At 50.6% G+C, this 19,170-nt stretch overlaps 8 protein-coding genes across 8 annotated transcripts; 5 read left to right on the forward strand and 3 right to left on the reverse strand.

The window, feature by feature from the left end:
- Nucleotides 1-1,343: 1,343 nt before the first annotated feature.
- J4E82_009713 (uncharacterized protein) lies at nucleotides 1,344-2,201 on the reverse strand (the record flags this gene model as incomplete). The annotated part of the gene is made up of 1 exon (XM_051735935.1): nucleotides 1,344-2,201. One exon carries the CDS (start codon nucleotides 2,199-2,201, stop codon nucleotides 1,344-1,346), a length of 858 nt encoding a protein of 285 aa, XP_051584316.1.
- A 1,286-nt stretch (nucleotides 2,202-3,487) lies between these two features.
- On the forward strand, nucleotides 3,488-3,747 carry J4E82_009714 (uncharacterized protein; the record flags this gene model as incomplete). Its single annotated transcript, XM_051735936.1, has 2 exons — nucleotides 3,488-3,503; nucleotides 3,557-3,747. 2 exons carry the CDS (start codon nucleotides 3,488-3,490, stop codon nucleotides 3,745-3,747), a joined length of 207 nt encoding a protein of 68 aa, XP_051584317.1.
- A 950-nt stretch (nucleotides 3,748-4,697) lies between these two features.
- J4E82_009715 (uncharacterized protein) lies at nucleotides 4,698-6,308 on the forward strand (the record flags this gene model as incomplete). Its single annotated transcript, XM_051735937.1, has 1 exon — nucleotides 4,698-6,308. One exon carries the CDS (start codon nucleotides 4,698-4,700, stop codon nucleotides 6,306-6,308), a length of 1,611 nt encoding a protein of 536 aa, XP_051584318.1.
- Nucleotides 6,309-6,954: 646 nt separating this feature from the next.
- Nucleotides 6,955-7,553, forward strand: J4E82_009716 (uncharacterized protein; the record flags this gene model as incomplete). Its single annotated transcript, XM_051735938.1, has 2 exons — nucleotides 6,955-6,960; nucleotides 7,074-7,553. 2 exons carry the CDS (start codon nucleotides 6,955-6,957, stop codon nucleotides 7,551-7,553), a joined length of 486 nt encoding a protein of 161 aa, XP_051584319.1.
- Nucleotides 7,554-7,959: 406 nt separating this feature from the next.
- On the reverse strand, nucleotides 7,960-10,007 carry J4E82_009717 (uncharacterized protein; the record flags this gene model as incomplete). Its single annotated transcript, XM_051735939.1, has 2 exons — nucleotides 7,960-8,370; nucleotides 8,421-10,007. The coding sequence occupies 2 exons, from the start codon at nucleotides 10,005-10,007 to the stop codon at nucleotides 7,960-7,962; spliced, it is 1,998 nt and encodes a 665-aa protein (XP_051584320.1).
- A 1,625-nt stretch (nucleotides 10,008-11,632) lies between these two features.
- On the reverse strand, nucleotides 11,633-12,988 carry J4E82_009718 (uncharacterized protein; the record flags this gene model as incomplete). Its single annotated transcript, XM_051735940.1, has 1 exon — nucleotides 11,633-12,988. The coding sequence occupies one exon, from the start codon at nucleotides 12,986-12,988 to the stop codon at nucleotides 11,633-11,635; it is 1,356 nt and encodes a 451-aa protein (XP_051584321.1).
- A 689-nt stretch (nucleotides 12,989-13,677) lies between these two features.
- Nucleotides 13,678-14,625, forward strand: J4E82_009719 (uncharacterized protein; the record flags this gene model as incomplete). Its single annotated transcript, XM_051735941.1, has 2 exons — nucleotides 13,678-14,161; nucleotides 14,213-14,625. The coding sequence occupies 2 exons, from the start codon at nucleotides 13,678-13,680 to the stop codon at nucleotides 14,623-14,625; spliced, it is 897 nt and encodes a 298-aa protein (XP_051584322.1).
- Nucleotides 14,626-17,307: 2,682 nt separating this feature from the next.
- J4E82_009720 (uncharacterized protein) lies at nucleotides 17,308-18,994 on the forward strand (the record flags this gene model as incomplete). The annotated part of the gene is made up of 3 exons (XM_051735942.1): nucleotides 17,308-17,642; nucleotides 17,690-18,503; nucleotides 18,563-18,994. The coding sequence occupies 3 exons, from the start codon at nucleotides 17,308-17,310 to the stop codon at nucleotides 18,992-18,994; spliced, it is 1,581 nt and encodes a 526-aa protein (XP_051584323.1).
- Between the last annotated feature and the right edge of the window lie 176 nt (nucleotides 18,995-19,170).

The following is a 19,170-nucleotide window of genomic DNA, read 5'->3' on the forward strand; positions in this document are numbered from 1 at the left end:
AAAAAGTAGAGCGGATCATCGACCTAGCACTTTACGAAGTATCCTACGATTCACCACTCAGACTTCGGTTTATCACACCCGTGTCTCGCGACCAATGGCTTGTGGACGACAACTACAACGAATACCGGCTTACCACTCCGGAAGAGCACCAGCATGATATGGAATACGTCACCGTGTCTTACTGCTGGAAGCATACGCAATCTACACAGGGTCTGCCTCAAATACCACAATATCGTATATCGAAATCCTCAGACGTTGCGATGTGCGAACCGAGGCCTATCAGCTGTCCGGAACTTGTCTTCCATCGTGCTATGCTATTCGCACGATCTCGTAAATGTCAGTTCCTCTGGATTGATCAGGAGTGTATCGATCAGACCAGTTCTGCCGATATTCAGTCACATCTGAAGGTTATGCATCGTATCTACGAAGAGAGCAAATGGACAGTCGCAATCCTGTCAGTCACGATAACGGATCATTCTCTCCTCGAATGTTTCGTAACATATCTCTATTTCGAAGAGGCAGAAAGAGAGACGGAAAGGAATCTTGCTAAACTGTCAAGAGAAACAAGTGATCATACCAGTGCTTTCGACCAGCGTGTTCAAGGAGCCACCACGTTACTACACTATATCACACAAGATACGTGGTTCAGTCGAACATGGGCATATCAAGAGAAACGGTGCGCCTCGACCTTGTTCCTTCTGGTCCCGATCAAGGAATTTACCAAGCTGCCGCACCAATTACGCCTTCATACGATAGGCGCCGATTTATGTTTTGAAGTGGCACACTTCAACCTGTTAGCGAAAACGCATCGTGAGGATGTGAGTTACCAGGGTCAAAAGTTCTACCGACTCAGAGATGATATACACAGAAACTACACTACCTCTTGGGACCGTGCCACGTCCCAGTACGGCTGTTACCCCATATTCAGGGCAATTCAAGACTGCGAAAATCTGGTTGTCGCAGATCGCATTGCTGTCTTCGGTCACGTATGCGGATTTCGATATCGGCTTGAGTCGAACATACTTCACAGCGCCAGATTCAGATTCAGCGCATGTGTTATCGCTTTACTCCTTGCAAATGTTTACGTTGACCGTGGTAAACGCTTCGAATTACTGAAGTGGATATGGCAAACTCTCGAAGAGCACAGCAAAGTTCAAACAGCTGAACCCGATCTGGGGGCTTGGATATTGGTTCTGCTCGATAGCAGCTACCGCCTTCCCAAAGACCATGCCCCGGAAGTCCGCGCCATGACTTCTACTAACCATCTTGGAAGAAGGCATACGATGTAACCTCAATGAATGCTGGTGTACAAGACACGAACCCATCTACGCAGCTTCGGTTGGTCAAATAAGAAACCCGCACTGCTCCATCCATTTCTCACACATAACGGGCCAATCGCTCACCGGCATCCCTGGAGTGTCCAGGGCAAATCCATGCGGCGCGTCCGAGAAAACATGAAGCTCAACAGCCGCACCACCTTTTGTCATAGCTTCAGCAAGCCGGTATGCATTGATCACAGGCACAACCGGATCGTTTCCAGCATACACAACGAAAGTCGGTGGTGCGGGATGTCTTAAAAGCTCATCTGGCTGCATCTCATCATACAGCGTCTGCTTCTCCGGTGGCTCAAGGGCCGGCTTGTTCGGAATGATTTGACGACCCTTCGCATTCGTGGAGATTGGCGCGTAGCCAATAATGGCAAATTCGACCTTTGGTAGGACGCCATTCGTATCAGGATTGCTCCAACTTGTGGGGTATTGCGCAAGTACGGATGCAGCGAGATGGCCGCCAGAAGAAAGACCGCATATCGCCAGACCTCCTCGCGCAAGGTTCTTTTCTTCGATCAAACTCAACGCCCGCCTTGCATCATCTACCGGGGCCTGACTCTTCGTCTCCTTATTGGGGAAGCGGTGAATCAGCACGAAAGCGTGAAATCCTAAGCCTGCCAACCACCTCGCCACCTGAACGCCTTCTCTTCCGACCATGAGCTCCACATATCCTCCTCCGCCCAGAATTAGGATAGCTTTATCGTTCGAAGAAGCATTAGTGGGCTTGAATCCGAAAAGCCAGGGTCGCGCAACGCTCTTCGCGACGGCTTTGTCAATGCCACCGGCGGTATCGAGTTCAAAGGCGTCTTCAATCGGTTCATTGTCCCAAAGTGGCCATGCGTAATCTGCGTTGAGAGGATTGGAAGGAGTCATTGTGTGTCAGGATGTATACTGTGAATTGAGCAGCATTCGTGTTTACCTACACATGTGTTCTTAACCTCGGGGCGCGGTGTATTTCTCGCTGTATCATTATACCGAATGACCGAGATCCAGAAGAGCGGAGTAGCCATCACTCTGCGCCTGAACAACCACCACTTCAAGTTAACAAACTCGACCTCAATTTCAACACTCGTCAAGCCCACGATCGTCTTTGATCACATGCATTATCATGTGGAAGACTTTCTTGGATGCAACATTCGCTCGGTCATGCCTGTCCATCGAGGTCTCTTTTCAAAACTTCTGCAGCCTTAACAAGCATATTCTTCAGCTTCTTCTTGACACACAGCCCAAATATGCCGCTTTATAGGTGTGGGACTATCTGCGCCGTATGCGAAACATCCAACGTCGTCAGTTCCGGCTTCAACAGACTGCAAATTGCACAGCGTTCATCCAATCAGGAAAGTCCCTGAAGCAGTACGTGTAATAAAGAAGTCGGAACGACACATTAGCGGGTCAGCCCGTAGCATACGACCTTAACGTGATCTAGTCGCGATGTGAAGTGTCAGAGGTTGGCGAGGCTGATGGATGCATCGCACCTGAAGATCGCGACACCCGATGACGATAACGCGATGACGTCGTCTGAAACCGTAGCGACCCATAGCAGATGTCTGACATGTGAATATCCGGCAGGCCCAGTGTGGCTACACCGACTATCTCCCGGTGCACTTCTGTTGACAGCAAAACTTCATCTTCCATCTGTCCGGGCCACTAATCGCTGTATCGCGAGAGTCAAAGATTTCGCAAGCGTGTCTCAGCCAGCACCAGACCGGTCAACAAGAAGCCCTTTCGAAGCAAAATTACATTCTAGCCGATGTCTAAATGCACTATGGCGAGCCTCAAGCTTGCGGCCCTGAAAATCTCAGCCGCGCTAGCGGCTAATAGTGGGTCACACGCGTTATCATCACTCCACTTAGCGCGTGAGGCGAGCGTGGCGCATCATCTTGATGTCGTTCGACGCAAATTCTCGAAACGTGCCCGGGACAAGTCGGGATGGTGCTTGTTGCACACGATTTTTGCTCGCCAATTTTTCTTTGGTGACTGTTTTCAGGGTCATGTTGGGAAGGGATGGCGAAGGCGGAGTTGTATAAGAGGAATGTGTGGCTCTGGGGGATTTGATCCATCATCCACATCTGCATCCATCTCATACCGCATCCAACACCAACAGTACAACACACGTCATTCTTCCACATTTACAATTCCAATCCATCAATAACATCAAAATGCCTTCTTTCAAGGGTATGTCTCCCCTCTAAACTCAATCCATCGATCCATGTTAACAACATCCCCAGACTCCGTCTCTTCCACCCCAGCTGGTGCCTCAGGCGCCCCTACCCCAGCCTCTTCCGCGGCACCCACATCAACCCGCGAGACTCTCCACGCCGCATCAGCCGCACTTGGCTTGACCTCGCAAGGCTTGGACCTCTGCCCTCACTGCTTCCGTGAGATGTCTCACTGCAACGAGCGCTTCGAATTCGCTTAAGCGCACTGCAACAACGATACTGTTGCCGAAGATGGGAATAATTCCTCGCATCGGCCTGTATCAGAACCCTCTTCTAGTTCGTTGGCGGCTGCTAGCGTGCTAGGACAGGGGCTACGACTTTCACATTTTTCGGCATGGAATTGGGTGTATATATGAACGGCATAGGCGGCGTTTTGTTTGGAAATGGAGGACACAACTAGCATCGGCATACCCCACTTTGAGCGATGTATACCAACATGAAAGATGCATTATATCGCATCTCAATCGAATCTTTACTATCGCGATTTCACATTTCGAGCGACCTCATGAAAACCTCCTAATTATGACTACTATGCCCGCGCTATCATTAGGAACCATCTCTTCGGAGCCCAGACTACACGTGCGAACAGGAAACCTGAATACACAGAGCTCGAATTCCTCTGATCTCCTCCGATCTTATCACTCCACCACAGCAAATAAAAGGCTATCTAGATACGTTTCTCGGTCCATATTCTCAGAGGAGGGCGGATGGTAAAGAAGCGTCGATGAGAAGAGCAACCAGGAAGTTATTGAATAGTATCTTCAATCTACTTCAATGATAGAGACGTCGAAGAGTACCGTTTGCGCGCGACGTTAGGTAGGTTTCTTAGATAGAAGGACGTATCCAGGGTAAAATGGAAATATTCCGCGGGCTGACGTCATTGCTTATTTTTATACCTGCCCATTGTCAATCTACAGCAACACCAGACTTTGGGTTCTTAAAGTGCGCTGCTTTTCGTTGCGATATGCATGCAGCATTCCCCACTTCACAATGTCGGTGTGGAGAGGGATTTCTGGAGATGCGCGTGGCGGCGGTACCGCCGATACCCGGATGCAGCTTCCGCAGTGCGTTAGTCAATTCGCCTTGCGCATTACGATAAGACTTTTCCCAACACCAAGCTTTTCCTTCACAGTTCCAAGCAGATGTCAAGATGGCTGTTACGCAAGATACAAGGCCTACCGCTGCCATTGAAGAGACGACACCCCTTCTGCCGCACGACGAGCCGAAAGAAAGAGAAGGAAAGCAGAGCGTCTCGGTGCTATTCCGCGCTTTACTATGCGCATTCCTCGTATCGTTAACATTCGGTATCACCCAGGTTCCCTTGTTGTACGCTTTTCGAATCTTGACTTGCGATGCGTATTACGAACACCATGAGCCGGATCCCAACGCTACCGATATATGTGCCAGACGGGAAATCGAGGCTGGAGCGGCTCGAGCTTTTGCCCTTCTTGCATCATCAACAACGATATTCGGCCTCGTCAATTTACTTGTAGCTGGATGGACCATCAAACGCCTGGGTGTCAAGTCAGCTCTAATCATACAGATCTTTTGGCCTGCTGTTCGTCTGCTTGTTCAGAACATCGGTATTATGCACGGCGGCAAAGTGGGTATCATGATCGTGCAATGCTCGCAGATCATCACAGTAGTTGGTGGCCCTAACGGCTACGTTCTTTGTCTCAACTCTCTGGTGGCGGATGTGGTTGAGCATGAAGGGCGGACAGGTGCGTTGGGCAGACTCCAGGGCTGCATGTACTTTGGGAGTGCCATTGGTTTCCTGATTGGAGGTCTTGTTGGCGATTACTTCGGCATACTTGCACCCTTCCGTATGACTTTGGCATTGTTCCTGCTATGTTGCGTGTACGTTGCAGTCTCGCTCCCGGCCATGGCACCACCGGAAGAAGACGAAGATGCGAAACCTCGCAAGAGCACTGGCATCGCGCGATTCTTCGGCCCTCTTCGTATATTTGCACCACAAAAATGGTCACTACCCAATGGTCGCCCGCGCATGCAATTTGGGGCCTTGACTCTTGGTATCGGCGTTTTCCTAGGTATTCTCGCGACTGGTTATATTCCAGTACTCCTCCAAATGTACGCGACCGCTGAGTTCAACTTTGGGACAAAGGAGAATGGAGCATTGATATTCCTGTATTCATCGTTGAGAGGTGGCTTCCTCTCGCTGATATTCCCTCGTATCATCGCTGCTGGGCGAAAGTGGCTTGGTGACGGCGAGAAGAGGAAGATGGAGGAAGAAGAAAGAGAGCCACCTGTGCAGGTTCATATCATACCACCAACACCCGCAGTGACGGAAACTGTCGATCCTCTGGAAAATGAAGAGCCGCCAAACCCGGAGCCGACGAACGAGCAGGAGACGTTTGCATTTGATCTGTTCTATGCGCGCTTCAGTCTCTTGCTCGATGGCATACTTACTGGGCTGGCCGTATTCGTATCAAAAGGTTGGCAAATGTACCTTGTTGCTGTGCTGCTACCTTTTGCTGCAGGTACGGGTGCTGCGTCCAAAGGATCAATCCTCCAGATGCTACCGAATAGCGAGCGCGTCGATGCCCTGAGCGGCATCACGCTCGTGGAAAATATTGCGCGTTTGTCAACTACAGCAGTGTTCGGACTGGCTTTCGCTGCACTCGCTGAGATTGGTCAAAGTCATCTAACTTTCGTGTGCAATGCAGCTGTCGCATTGCTTGGCTTCGTCGTGTTGCTGCTCTCCCGGTTCCCACCAGAGGGTAGCCGCCGAATTGAGGGCTGATGAAAGAGTTCAGGAAAAGTGCGCGCGTATACTACTGTTGATGATTATAAACAAGTACGCTATCAGAGACTACGGGGATGGGTCCATTTACGATGTTGATAGCCGAAATGATTACAAGCGATGGATACGGCTGGCACGCGATCCGTCAGTTGTTGTTCCGCTTAGGCCTACCAGGTACGTAGGAACAACTGCGCGCTAGCTCCAAAACTCCAATGTCATTATTCTTACCCTGCGCCTCAAAAATAAGCTTGTCAAGCTTCTGGTTAGATCGCATCCTACCATCATCCAACCGGTCGAGAACACCTTGGCAGCTGCCTACTCTGGCTTTGGCCTTAATTGTAGAAATCTGATAAAATGAAGGCCTCGCGACTGCACGCGTCCTACGTGGTGCTGAAGCATTTGAAGCAACATTTCAAACGATAACGTCGCCCCACGTGAGTGATGATGAACAAGTTCCTGGTAGCGTCGCTATTAGCGAGCGCGATTAATGCGCAGTACAACCTCACCTATCTACATTTGATGTGGGAGATGGAGCCAACCCTTACATTGATGGGTTCCGACGAAACAGCCACCACCTATGAGAAGATGTGCCCCGAAACTACGACCACGACTCCAGCTCCTTCACCGACCGATGTGGCATGGTATAATGCCTGTATGTCCCCTATACCTACTGCTCGTTGAACAGGTTGCTTATCTTCATTGACAGCTCCAGACGAGCTGTCTTCGATGTCTGCTTCATACTCAAGCGCCCTTGCCGCTTTCCAGTCTTTCTATGAGACCGCTCTACCTGTTGAGAGTCCAACTACAGGACCAGAAGGTTGCACTCCCTTCACTATGTTGCAAGGTCCCGAGACATGGGAGTTTCACCTGACTGCTCCTGGCGTACAGACTAGAAATGGTGCTTGTACTTGGATTGGTGTGTTCAGCGAGGTTCCAATCACCTGCGACGCCGATGCTTTCGGTGAGGATTACACTCTTCCTAGTGGTAATCCGACTATCTTTTCGCAATCGGAATTGAGGGCATGGGAGACGCTGAGATATGCTGTTGCTACGATTGTGGAGGCTACACCCGCACCTACACCCACACCCACACCGGCAAACACGAAAGACACGAGTGGGGCTGGAGAATCAGCTAAAGAGACTTCAGTGAGTGAGGGAAGGGCGTCAGGTGCGTCGATCCCTACTGGCGCGATGCTGATGGTCGGCGGAGCGGCAGCTATTGGTGGAGCGGCTTGGGGATTTTGAGCGCCGAAATGAAGGTGTGCTATAGATACCAATTCTTCTACTTCGAGTAGATCTGCATCGGAGTAGTTATTTAATTAGACAGCGACGGGAGCTAGTACGCAGGCTGTTGAATATTGTTGAAGGCGCGACTTGTGTCATTGGGTCTCGAAATTCATAATTGAACGAAGATACAAGCTATCTGAAACGAAATGTTAGTAGCATATGCAATAAACTCCTCTGGTGATCATGGAAGAGGAAGGGCGACATGGAGGAGTGAAAGTGCGATGGGCAAATTCGGCGCAATAGAAAGATCTTGCGATCAAGTACACAGACATTTGTTGCTAGGCTAGACGAGTAGGCGGTGTTGCAATGGGTCACTCCACTAACAACGCACATCTGAAAAGTTCAGATGCCACTCTGACGATGCTCACTTCTTGTCTGCCGCCTTGTCAGTGTCGTAAGCCGGCGGCAAACCAGCTTCGTATTCCTGCCCCGGCGCAACACCACCGACAATGTTTGTGTCGTCTTTTCCGAGCACGGTCATCGGAGCGTACTGCCTATTTCCCTCATCGCGTCGCTCTGGAGGCACGAAGATATTTAAGCTCTTCGGTATGATGAAGCCAACGAGGACAACCAGGACGATGAGATGGGCGACCATGAAAGCGAAGATTTGTAAGGGGTCGCCACGTGTGGCGTAGAAAGTGGGATATGCGAAGCAAAAGACAATGGACAAGACGGGAGCGGCAAAGTATCGCAGGATAGGAGCCCAGAAGACGGGTAGTCGCCATTGCTTGCCGACGCATACAACGTAGTTGAGGTCGCGCGCAAGTTGGTTACCCTACATTGTATCAGCGGATATATACGTTCGAGGTGAAGCAGTTTACTTACAGAGTAAAGGGCGAACCACCAGATACGGTTCAAAAGCTTGTTACGGCCCCAGAAGCGTGGCGCTGGGACAGTAGGGTCTTTTGCGAGAGCGACAGCAATCACTGTGCCTACAATGTAAACTCCGAAACCTACACCAGCACCAATTTTGTCAGAGACGCTATGTGCAACGGCATTACCAATGATCTGAGCGCCAATGTACGAGCATTGGTAAAGCCAAAATGACGGTGCGCCTACTTGACCAATTACATCGACAAAGCGATAGAAGGAAGTAGCACAGACGCATTCAGCCCATACAACGAAGATCAGAGATATGTTACTGATCTGTGCGTCAACAGCGTTGGTGGCTTCGTAGCCAAACCCGGTAGAGTAGAACAACGAAGTCAACGCCGAGATGACAGTGATGATAGTAGCGATGGTCGAGTGTTTGTATTTTCTTCCCCAGTGAGTGTCGCAGATCGTTGTAATCATGGCATCGAGAAGCGCGTAAGATGAACTGATACCGAGCAGGAAGAGAGTCAAGAAGAACAAGACTGCCCAAAATGGGGCGCCAGGCATTTCCTGGATGGCGCTGGGAAGGGTGTAGAAACCAAGCGTGTAGGTTCCGACAGGGTCGCCAACACCAGGCTGCAAACCAAGGTATCCAACAACACCGAAAACTGCAAAGGCAGCGAAGGACTCGAACAAGGCATTTGCACTGCAAATCATCATGGCATCCTGGACCGCATCGGAGAACTTGGAATTGTAGGAGGCGTAGGCAGTATAGTAGCCAAAACCGACGCCTGTAGAGTAGAAGACCTGACTAGTCGCAGCTTGCCAAATCTTGCCAGCAGCGAGCTGATCACCGTTGAACTCGCCAAAGTATAGTTTGATTCCTCGGCCAGCGTTGGGTAGCGAAGCACCACGACCGACTAGGATGACGGTCATGATGATGGGTAAGACGATGGTAATGTAGACAACGCGAGCTGTGATGGCAATGCCTTTGTACAAGCAGATCCAAACAATGAACCAAGAAAACAGAACCCAACCGACGAGCTCCCCATCGAGGTTAACACCGGGATAAGAAGCATATTGGAGGACCTTGCTACCGTCGTCGCTGTAGACTGCGGGGATGGCAGGAACCTGGTTTACGACGTGCGCGAAGTAATCCTGTGGATTCTCTCTCCAAGGAAAGTCGTCTGCCGACCGGAATGAACTGCGAAAGTACACCATGACCCAGGAAAGGATCGGGATGTAATAGATAGCCACAGCGTAGCCAACACAGACCATCCCGAGACCAACACCAGTGAAGCGCCGATCAAGGCCGTTGTAAGCTATGACACAGCCACTACGGTAGGCCTGTCCGATGGCCACCTCCAAGATAAGCACTGGAATTGCAAGAAGGCAGACGGCCATCAAGTATGGAATGAACCATTGTATGCCGTTGTTGTTGAAGACCTGCGAGGGAAAACGCAGCAGATTTCCGAATCCCATGGCTCCGCCCATGGATGCCAGTACGTATGGCGTTCGGGAAGGCCACTCTGCGCGACCATCAGGAGCGACACGAGGTGGAGGGAACATTGCCCGAACAACTTTGCGGACGGCGTTCATCGTGGGCAACTATGTTGAAATACTCGATGAGATGAGGTAGTGAGGTAGATCGATGTAGAATTCCGCATAGAGGGGACAGGGAGACAAAGCTACAATTGGGAGCAGTAGGAGCACCACAACCTGGGTAGCACACAGCCTTCTAATGATGTCGTCGCATCCCCCTGTACTCTTGATCTTAGATCATATTCGCGGCGCGCGTCACTGCGCAGCCACCGATAGCAACGACTCGACGCCTTCTTGATAGGCATGTCGCGTGCCAGGGCAACATTCCCGGAATGATACCCGTCTGCAGCTCCTAATACCAACATCCGGGCATCTGTTCAGGGACTTGGTAGGTGGAGATGTCCCATGGGGGCGGAGGCGCGCCTTGGCTGCCAAGATAAGATCGGATGAAACGGCACCTCCACGTCCTGATATAGAGTCTTGTTCAGCTTGGGTGGATTCTCACTGCACATATCGGTGTGGGTACAAGATAGAGGAATGTAAATACGCAGACAAGCTCATCGCGGGTGCGTCCATCCGGTCCAAAGCCGTGGCTCAGGGTTTGACGAGTTCGTCGCGCTGCTGTGATTCCGAACGGCCAAGCGAAATCCATCTCGAAACCCTGCCGAACAGAAGCAAGGGAACGCAAGCGCTGAACACCATGTGCCGCTCGTTCCTGTTTTCCAAGACTCGGACATGCCGTGTTAAGAGGCCTTCCAAATAACAAAAGCATGACCGATGAAAGTCCGGCAAAAGATCCGAGGGAATTCGTAGTCATGACTTTAAGTAATGGGATCGTTTCATAATTTCAGGAGTGGGATAGAACATGTCCTTTGCAATAACGCGGAGGAGATCCCTCGAGATATAGATATATCAATGTCGCGCGCCCTATTGTACTTCTGATGCCCACTGTGAGGCATGCAGCTACGTCATGATGTGCGCTACGCTATTTCAGGATTTAGTGGACATGTCCGCCCCAACGATGCGACTTTCGCGACGTGTACATCCAATGCCAGGAATCATATACTGACACTATCGTTCCGTTTCACAATCACTAGAAAAAAGATAGGCGGCCAGTGTTTTGACGCGAAGTGACATCAAGACAGCTACTGCGAAGTTCGTCTTCGCATCCGCACCAGCGTCAATAAGGCTTAACTTGACAAGCATGAGAAGAACTGAGACGCACCTGTTCCTTCCATAATTCTCCGAAAGCTTGGCTATGAGCTCTTTTTCGATGGATTTGTTTACGCTGGCGTTGACATAGCTATCGTAATGTCGGTGACCTTTACGCCTCTTACCACAGTCGCCTGTGAACCTGGCAAACATGATGCACACTGAGATTTTGAACAACGAGGCCAATCAAACATTACGCGCTTTATTATGGGATATGCAGTATGCATTTCGAGATCTGTCATAGTCAGGTTCAGACATTCCTGCACTAGTATATGTCGGGTTTCCAACGAACTGTCGGACTTTTGCGACGTGCTTACACCGCGAACCACCGAAACAAGAGTTAGCGCCACCACTTTCGATGTCAAAAAAAGCATATCAACGCCTAAAGCATGTGTCTCGGTGCTTTCTTGGGGATGGCTCATCATCAGAAGGCTCAACAAGCAGGTTAATCCAAGGCAAATTTACGCAAGCTAATTGATCCAGCCCTTCGGTCCACCCCATTGTCCCTTCACGTGATATCTATCGTAGACCCAAGGGAAGAAGTCTTTCTTCAAGTGGTAGAATGCACGTCGAGGAGCCCCTTGGTCAATCCCAAACCAACTCTTGAACGTTTCCTTCGGCACCCCGCCGTACTTGAACTCCGCAAGAAGCACCTTCTTGTCGCCTGTCAAGAGCGGACATGATGTATAGCCGTCATACTCAGACTGCGGTTCTTTGCCTTCCAGACCGAGCAAGAGGTTCTGCGTAAGGATGGGCGCCTGAGATGTGATTGCAGCTACAGTCTTCGATGTCGGCAGACTCGCCGCATCACCGAGTGACCATATATTCTTGAATGTCTTGTGCTGAAGCGAGTGCTGGTCAACGTCCACGAAGCCTGCTTCGTTACCGAGTCCACTTTCTTCGATGAACGAGTGCGGTACATTCCTAGGCGCAACATGAAGAAAGTCGAAATGCTGCTTCACCGGTTGCTGGCCCTCTGGTCGATCGAACGTCGCTATATTTCCATCGATAGCAATAAGATTATGTTCAAAGAGTCCTGTGACGCGTCTTTCTTCCCGCAGTTCATTGAGCTTAGCGCTGTACTTCGGTACGCCGAACATAGTTGGAAGTCCAGTAGCGAAGATGGTCTCGATCGCAGACTTCTTCGAGTCGTTATTGTACAGACCCGCTCGTCTCCAGTGATCCAAAGCGAGCCACATGATCTTCTGTGGCGCACCCGCACATTTCACTAAACCGGAAGGTTGAGTGAAGATGGCTGAGCCCCTCTCTAAGCGCTGTATATTCCGGAAGACCTTGTCGCAGTGTTCGTAGCTGTATATGGATGCCACGAGACTGTCTGGGTTGTCCATAGCTTCGGTAAGACCTTTTATGCTACCGTAATCGACCCTGATGCCTGGTGCGATGACGAGTTGATCATAATGAATCCTGTCACCGGTTCCTAGGGACAGGCAGTTGTCTTCTGGGTGAATGGCCGCGACATGGTGGTCATACAACCGGATCCGGGGCTCCACAAGTTCCTTCATTGGCCTTTTAAAGCTTTGTTTATCGTTCAAACCGCCGCCCACCAATGTCCAGCCCGGTTGGTAATGATGCCATGTTCCTGGATCGATGACCGCGATATCATCTTGATGGAAATGTCCTTTCCGTAGAAGTTGATGGCTGACTGCGACACCAGCTGAGCCATTTCCGATGACAACAACTCTGTGGTTTCTCGATGTGGTGGTGGCTGGCGTGACAGTAGCCAAGCTTCGAACGACTGACGGCTGCCTCGCGGCGATAGCAGCCCGGACGGGAGACAGTGCGACATGCTTGAACACCGAATGCATTCTCAAAGCAGGACCTGCTACTTTTATGAGGCTGAGGAATCTTGAAGAGATATTGGAACGTGATAGGCTGCCAAGTGACAGCGAGGGTAATATGTTAGGTCTCGAAGCCTCAGATCCTATGTCCGATCTCTTTTGTCGCTAACAATGGAACCACGAAACGAGTCGATTATGTGAGAGACGACGTACAGTAACAGCTAAGTAAAAGATTATCCTGGAGACAGTTGTAACGTCGGCGACCTGTGAGTGTCCTCGGCGTTCCATTTTGTGGGGTAGACGCCGAACCCTGTCTTAAGAGGTGGCGCCATAACTTGCTCTCCGAACTGAATGGTGTTCTTAAGGCGACGCGAATCGGGGGAGAATGTCCAGCCAGGCTCGGTTTGTGGACAGCGCCATTCGTATAGTTTCAAGAGATGAGGAGCTTACGATTATTTACGAGCACACGAGCAGTCCGGGAACTGCCAAATCCGCCCTACTACGTCTCCGAGTGCCAGACTGGAAGACAGCAACATCGCTTGCTACGCCAACGAGCTCATACGAGACACGAAATACGACTAAGGAAACCAGCTAGCTCGGCAACACTGTGCACCTACACCAGCCAAGCAAGTGCTGCCGTCGCCGATCCAACCATTACAACCATACAAGCACGAATGAGAGCAGTGAATCGAGCGCAGTACACTACCCAAACTACCATGTCCAAAGAACCCGTAGTACACAGCTCGTTCGAAGACACGACAGGCACATGGCAGTACGTGGTGGCGGATCCGTCTACTAACAGAGCCGTTGTCATCGATCCAGTACTCGACTACGACGCGAACACCCAGACGATCAGTACCCAAACAGCCGACGGTTTGTTGGCAACAATATCAGAGAATGGGTACCACATCGAGAAGATATTGGAAACTCATGCACATGCCGATCATTTAACGGCAGCTTCCTACCTCCAACAACGTCTATCCTCGCAGCAAGGCTTCAGACCACCAATCTGCATTGGTAAGAGAATCCGAGAGGTTCAGACACGATTTGCCGCTAGGTATGGGATTGCGGCTGTGGAGTACGAGAACGCGTTCGATCATCTGTTCGAAGACGATGAGGTGTTCGAGATTGGGCAGTTGGAAGTAAAGGTCATGCACCTTCCTGGACATACTCCAGATCATATTGGATACCGAATTGGTGGTAGGTGTGCTTGAAAGATTGTCGTGACAGGCAGAACTGATTCTTTGGTAGGCAATGTATTTTGCGGCGATTCCATATTCCATGCTGATATCGGCACGGCAAGATGCGACTTTCCAGGTGGTAGTGCGAGAAATCTGTATGCTTCAGCGCGGAAGCTGCTGGAACTGCCAGACGATGTCAAGGTTTGGACCGGCCATGACTATCCAGCTTGCCCAGAGCGATGTGACGCTGTGCCTTGGATGACTGTGAGGGACCACAAAGAGAAGAACAAGCATCTTGCCAATGACGTAGAGGAAGATGATTTCTTGACTTTGCGGAAGGAAAGGGATGCAAGTCTGGCGGCACCGAAGTTATTGCACCCTTCCCTGCAGATCAATATTCGTGCTGGAAGACTTCCGCATCCAACATCGGGAGACCAGCGTTTGATGCATCTCCCAATCAGGATCAGTGGCACGACGTGGTAGACTGAAGAAAGTCTCTCGTAAGAACCTCGAAGATGGCCAACTCGGCCGGAGATGGGCGGTACCCTTGGTAGAAAAGGATACAAGTTCGTCTTTAGGCAGAATTTGCGCATATGAAGCAATGGAATTGTCTTCATAGCAGTATGGCCTTGTTTGTATAGCTGCGCAGAAGCGTGAAGACCTCTTGATATACCCAGTGTAGAGTTGTCGAGACCTACAAGCCCATACAAATCCTGTAAATCGAAATCGGGGAAAGTAACGTTCTCCATCGATGCGGCGGGAGGTGTTACTGTGCTGCTAGGGGATGCACTACAAGAAGTACGGAACACTGCCGAAGCAACTCTTTTTAGCGTACGTAGCACAATCCCAGCAGCCGACCATTGCCGACTCATGGACTTGAGTACGCCTAAAAGTAGTTTGACTCTATCAGAGTGTTGATCCAGACATTGTCTAGTGCTTTTGTCGTGCATGGCGCCAATAGAAAGCTGCACCACGGCAGCAAGGGCCAAGGGGTAGACGAATAACGGAGTATGTTTCTGGGTTGTGGAGCGTAGGGCGGCTAACATGGATATGGTCTTCGATGCTTCGATTGCCTTTACGGAGTGTATATGCTGACGATTGCAGGGGCAGAGAAGCTTTGTACAGTTGGCACCCAGTACGTCGTGCGTCAATAGATCCGGAGAGATCAGGTCTCCTCGAGGATAGTGCAGCAAGATAGTACTCCATTGAACGATAGTGTGCGCTTGGAGCATGAGCTCGTCTAGATCACCGAACGTGTTCGAAATCTCCGCTTCGCTCTTGGATCGCGGTAAGTGGTAGAGAAAAGCAGCAAGTGCGTTGTCGACAGCTTGTACGAGGTCTCTATCCACACCGTGTTTTCCTGTGATAGTCAAAACTCGCCCAAGAAGGCGCACAGCTTCGATACGATAGCAGAAGGACGAGAAAACCTTTTCTTCTTCTGCGAATACATTGCCGTGGAAGTCTGCCATTGTTGCTGGCATGAAGCACATGCCGGCTTCGTAGATGAAGTCGTCGCATGGCAGTAGCACGTCAGCGTTGACCGTGTTGGTTTTGAATGTTGATTTTCGCTGTAGTGCGGCGATACAGCCGTCGATTACATACAATTCGTACCAGCTCCTTCGCATGCTTTCTTCAAGCACTGTAAGATCACCAGCATGCGTTGTAGCAAAGTCTCTTTGATGCATGCCAAGCCGCAAGGCCCGTTCGATCGTGGTATCGAGCAGTCTCTGCCCTTGTTCAGAGGAATTCTCCGCGAACAAGTTGATGGCATAAAGAAGACCTGCTTGGACTATTTCGACTGTGTCTTCGTTACTTTGGTCGAACTCCCGCGTGACACTCTCGCGCAAATCATTTAGCGATGCCGCATGGGAGAAATGACCACCAATAAATTGGACTATGGCTTTCAAGTATCGAGGATATCCTTGTTGCCAGTACATATCCCTGGGAAGCAGAACTGGGTGGCTTGGGTGGAAGTTGAGGTAGTAAAGATTCACCAGTTGCTCATCGTCCGACCATGAGATATGCTGACGTGGTGGACTGTCTGATGGTGCGCGTTGTAGTAGGGCCGGATCGGGTGAAGCAGTTCCATTGTCGAGTGGGAACCATTGCGATACAGAAGGCGTGCAGGTTGGCGCTTGGTTGACGGCAGATTGCGCAATGGGATTTGGAGAAGCAGGCAGAGTCTGCTGCAACGTCGGCTGGTCCTCAGTATCTGGACGCGTTATGCCACGTCGGCGACCTCGTCCAGAGCGCTTGTAAGTACACGCAAAACCACGGGTTTGGCATCGCGCACAAATGGGAGTGCCTCCATCGCATTTCAGATGTGTACGACGACACTCTAGGCATGCGAGTGGGGCGGGGCGAGCATGATTTCTTGATTCGGAAGAAGGCATCCAATCTGTTGCAAGTCTGTTGTAGAGTGAGGAGGTTTCCACATTGCGGTGAAAGCGCGACGCGATGGAAGACCCCGAAGACCCCGAAGACGCCGATGATGCCAAGCAGGGGTGTTTTGCACTAGCCTGATTCGGTCAAGCAAGGAGCTCTATCCTCCAGTACTTTCTAATCATTTCATTGTCTCTCTGGACCTTCAACGACGCTGTTGTACGTATCGCAAGCGGCCTTCGCTACTGGTCATGTCCACTTTCGGGACATCGCGCCTTATCGAGATATTTGGTTCATAACTTTTCGAAATAAGCATCTAGACCTGCAAACATGTACGACGTGCAGAAGTGGCCTGAACATCGCATGGTACGTGCAAGGGTGGCCAGTCACATCTTCGATGGCAAATTGCTTGCATCCTCAGACACGGTATCACCTCTCTGCCGGTACGACCTGCCTGGTCTGCATGCCTTCGGCAGTACGATCTACGTTGTGCGACAGCAGGTATTGTTGCTTACTGTACGCCCGAATATCCACCAATTACATGCACTGAATCTAACCTGAGTGACTCTATTGCAGCGTCGACGCGCACAATCATATTTTCCTTATGGCACGTCGTCCAAGGTTCATTGAGATTCCATATCGTATGCAGGGCGTAATAGGCTAGATAGCAAGCGCATGAGCCTTTGAGCATAAGTTGAGGCTTACCCCGACAATGGAGGCGTTCTGTCTTTCTTCCCATCCTAGGTTTCCATTGCGGAGTAGCGTCGACCCTCTTTCCGCATCATGGCTTCTCACAAGTCTGCAGAGGTTCATTCCAGGGAGGACCGAGGTGGATACCATGGCCAAAGCCAGGACTACAACTTGGTAGAAAAGAACGCGACGACAGCGGATGTGCAGGACATGCAACGTATGGGGAAGACGCAAGAGACACGGCGAAACTTCCGTTCCTTTACCATCTTGGGATTCTGCATAGTTCTCCTATCGACATGGGAGGCCATCCTGGCTACATCTGTCTTTGCGCTATCTAACGGTGGAACTGCCGGCCTGATTTGGGGGTATCTCATCGTCATGGTTGGATTTGGTTTCGTAGTCGCCTCTCTGGCTGAAATGGCATCTATGTGAGTATAATCAGGGCTTTGCAAGCATACCCGCTCACATTTTGTAGGGCGCCCACGTCTGGCGGCCAATACCACTGGGTATCCGAGTTTGCGCCGCCCAGCTGCCAGAGATTTTTGAGCTATTTGGTAGGCTGGCTAGGTGTCCTAGGCTGGCAGACAGCAGCAGCAACCGTCTCGTATCTGGCTGGCAAGCAAATTCAAGGCCTCATCATCTTGAATGATCCGTCATACAACCCAAAAGCTTGGCATGGCACACTACTCATCTGGGCTATTCTGGCTGTATGCCTGATCTTCAACACGTTTCTCTCTAGATATCTACCACTTGTGGAGGGTGGGGTTGTCATACTACACGTCGTTGGGTTCTTCGCTGTCATCATACCACTTTGGGTCATGAGCGACCGGACGCACTCGTCGAGCGAGGTTTTTTCGGTCTTCCAGGATAACATGATGTGGGGAAATCTCCCGTTCGCAGTCATTCTTGGCCTTACAAGTGCTACTAGCACATTCGTCGGCGTCGAAGCTGGTGCTCACATGGCAGAAGAAGTACGTGACGCTGCTCATGTCATTCCTCGAGCTATGATGTGGACTTGGCTTGGAAATGGGCTTCTTGGATGGGTCATGGCCATCACCTTCTGCTTCTGTGTGACCGACACTATCTCCGTCCTTACTACGCCGCTTGGAACGCCCTTCATTCAGGTATTCGTGGACACAACGAAGTCAGTAGGGGGCGCAACTGCACTTACAGTTTTGATGTTGGTTATCGCTATCTTCGCGTGCGCTGCAGTTGTGGCTGCAAGCTCGCGTCAGGTGTTCGCTTTCGCCCGCGATGACGGTATTCCGTTTGGACAAGTCTTCAGCAAGGTTTGTGGCTTCCAGTGTCCGTCATTTATTGTTGAGGATATCATACTGACTTTTTGCAGGTCTCGCCTAAGCGGGAAGTACCAGTCAATTCTGCCTACATAACGCTGGTGTTCGTTGTTATCCTCTCATTCATCAACCTTGGCTCCACTGTCGCATTCATGCAGGTCGTCTCCCTCGGTGTCGCTTCAATGCTGACCTCGTACATGATCTCGATCTCATGTATCGCATTGAAACGTATACGCGGCGAACCGCTCTTGCCATCCAAGTTCGATCTGGGAAGGCTAGGTCTGCCGATCAACATCATTGCTGTACTCTTTCTCTTCTTTGCTTGGGTATTTTGCTTCTTCCCTGTTGGACCCCGACCGACGGTAGCAGACATGAACTGGGCCGTCTTGGGATATGGTATAGTCATCTTGTTCGCAATCTTCTACTATGTTCTTCGTGGTCGACACGTGTATGCAGGACCAGTCAAGTACGTTCGAAGCGTGTGATCTAGGATTGCTGGAATGATGCTGTATTCTGTCGGATCGAGACACATTGCGCTCACATGGTGCGGCATATTCGTCATCATTACCTTCATAGTCGTTGTTTGACGAACTTTGACTATGTTTTCACAATACACTGCATGTACCTACATTAAGATCACCACAGGTCAACAAACATTGAA

Source organism: Alternaria postmessia, assembly GCF_024291825.1.
Source record: "Alternaria postmessia strain BMP 2775 chromosome Unknown scaffold_98, whole genome shotgun sequence".
In the NCBI taxonomy this organism is placed as follows: Eukaryota; Fungi; Ascomycota; class Dothideomycetes; order Pleosporales; family Pleosporaceae; genus Alternaria; species Alternaria postmessia.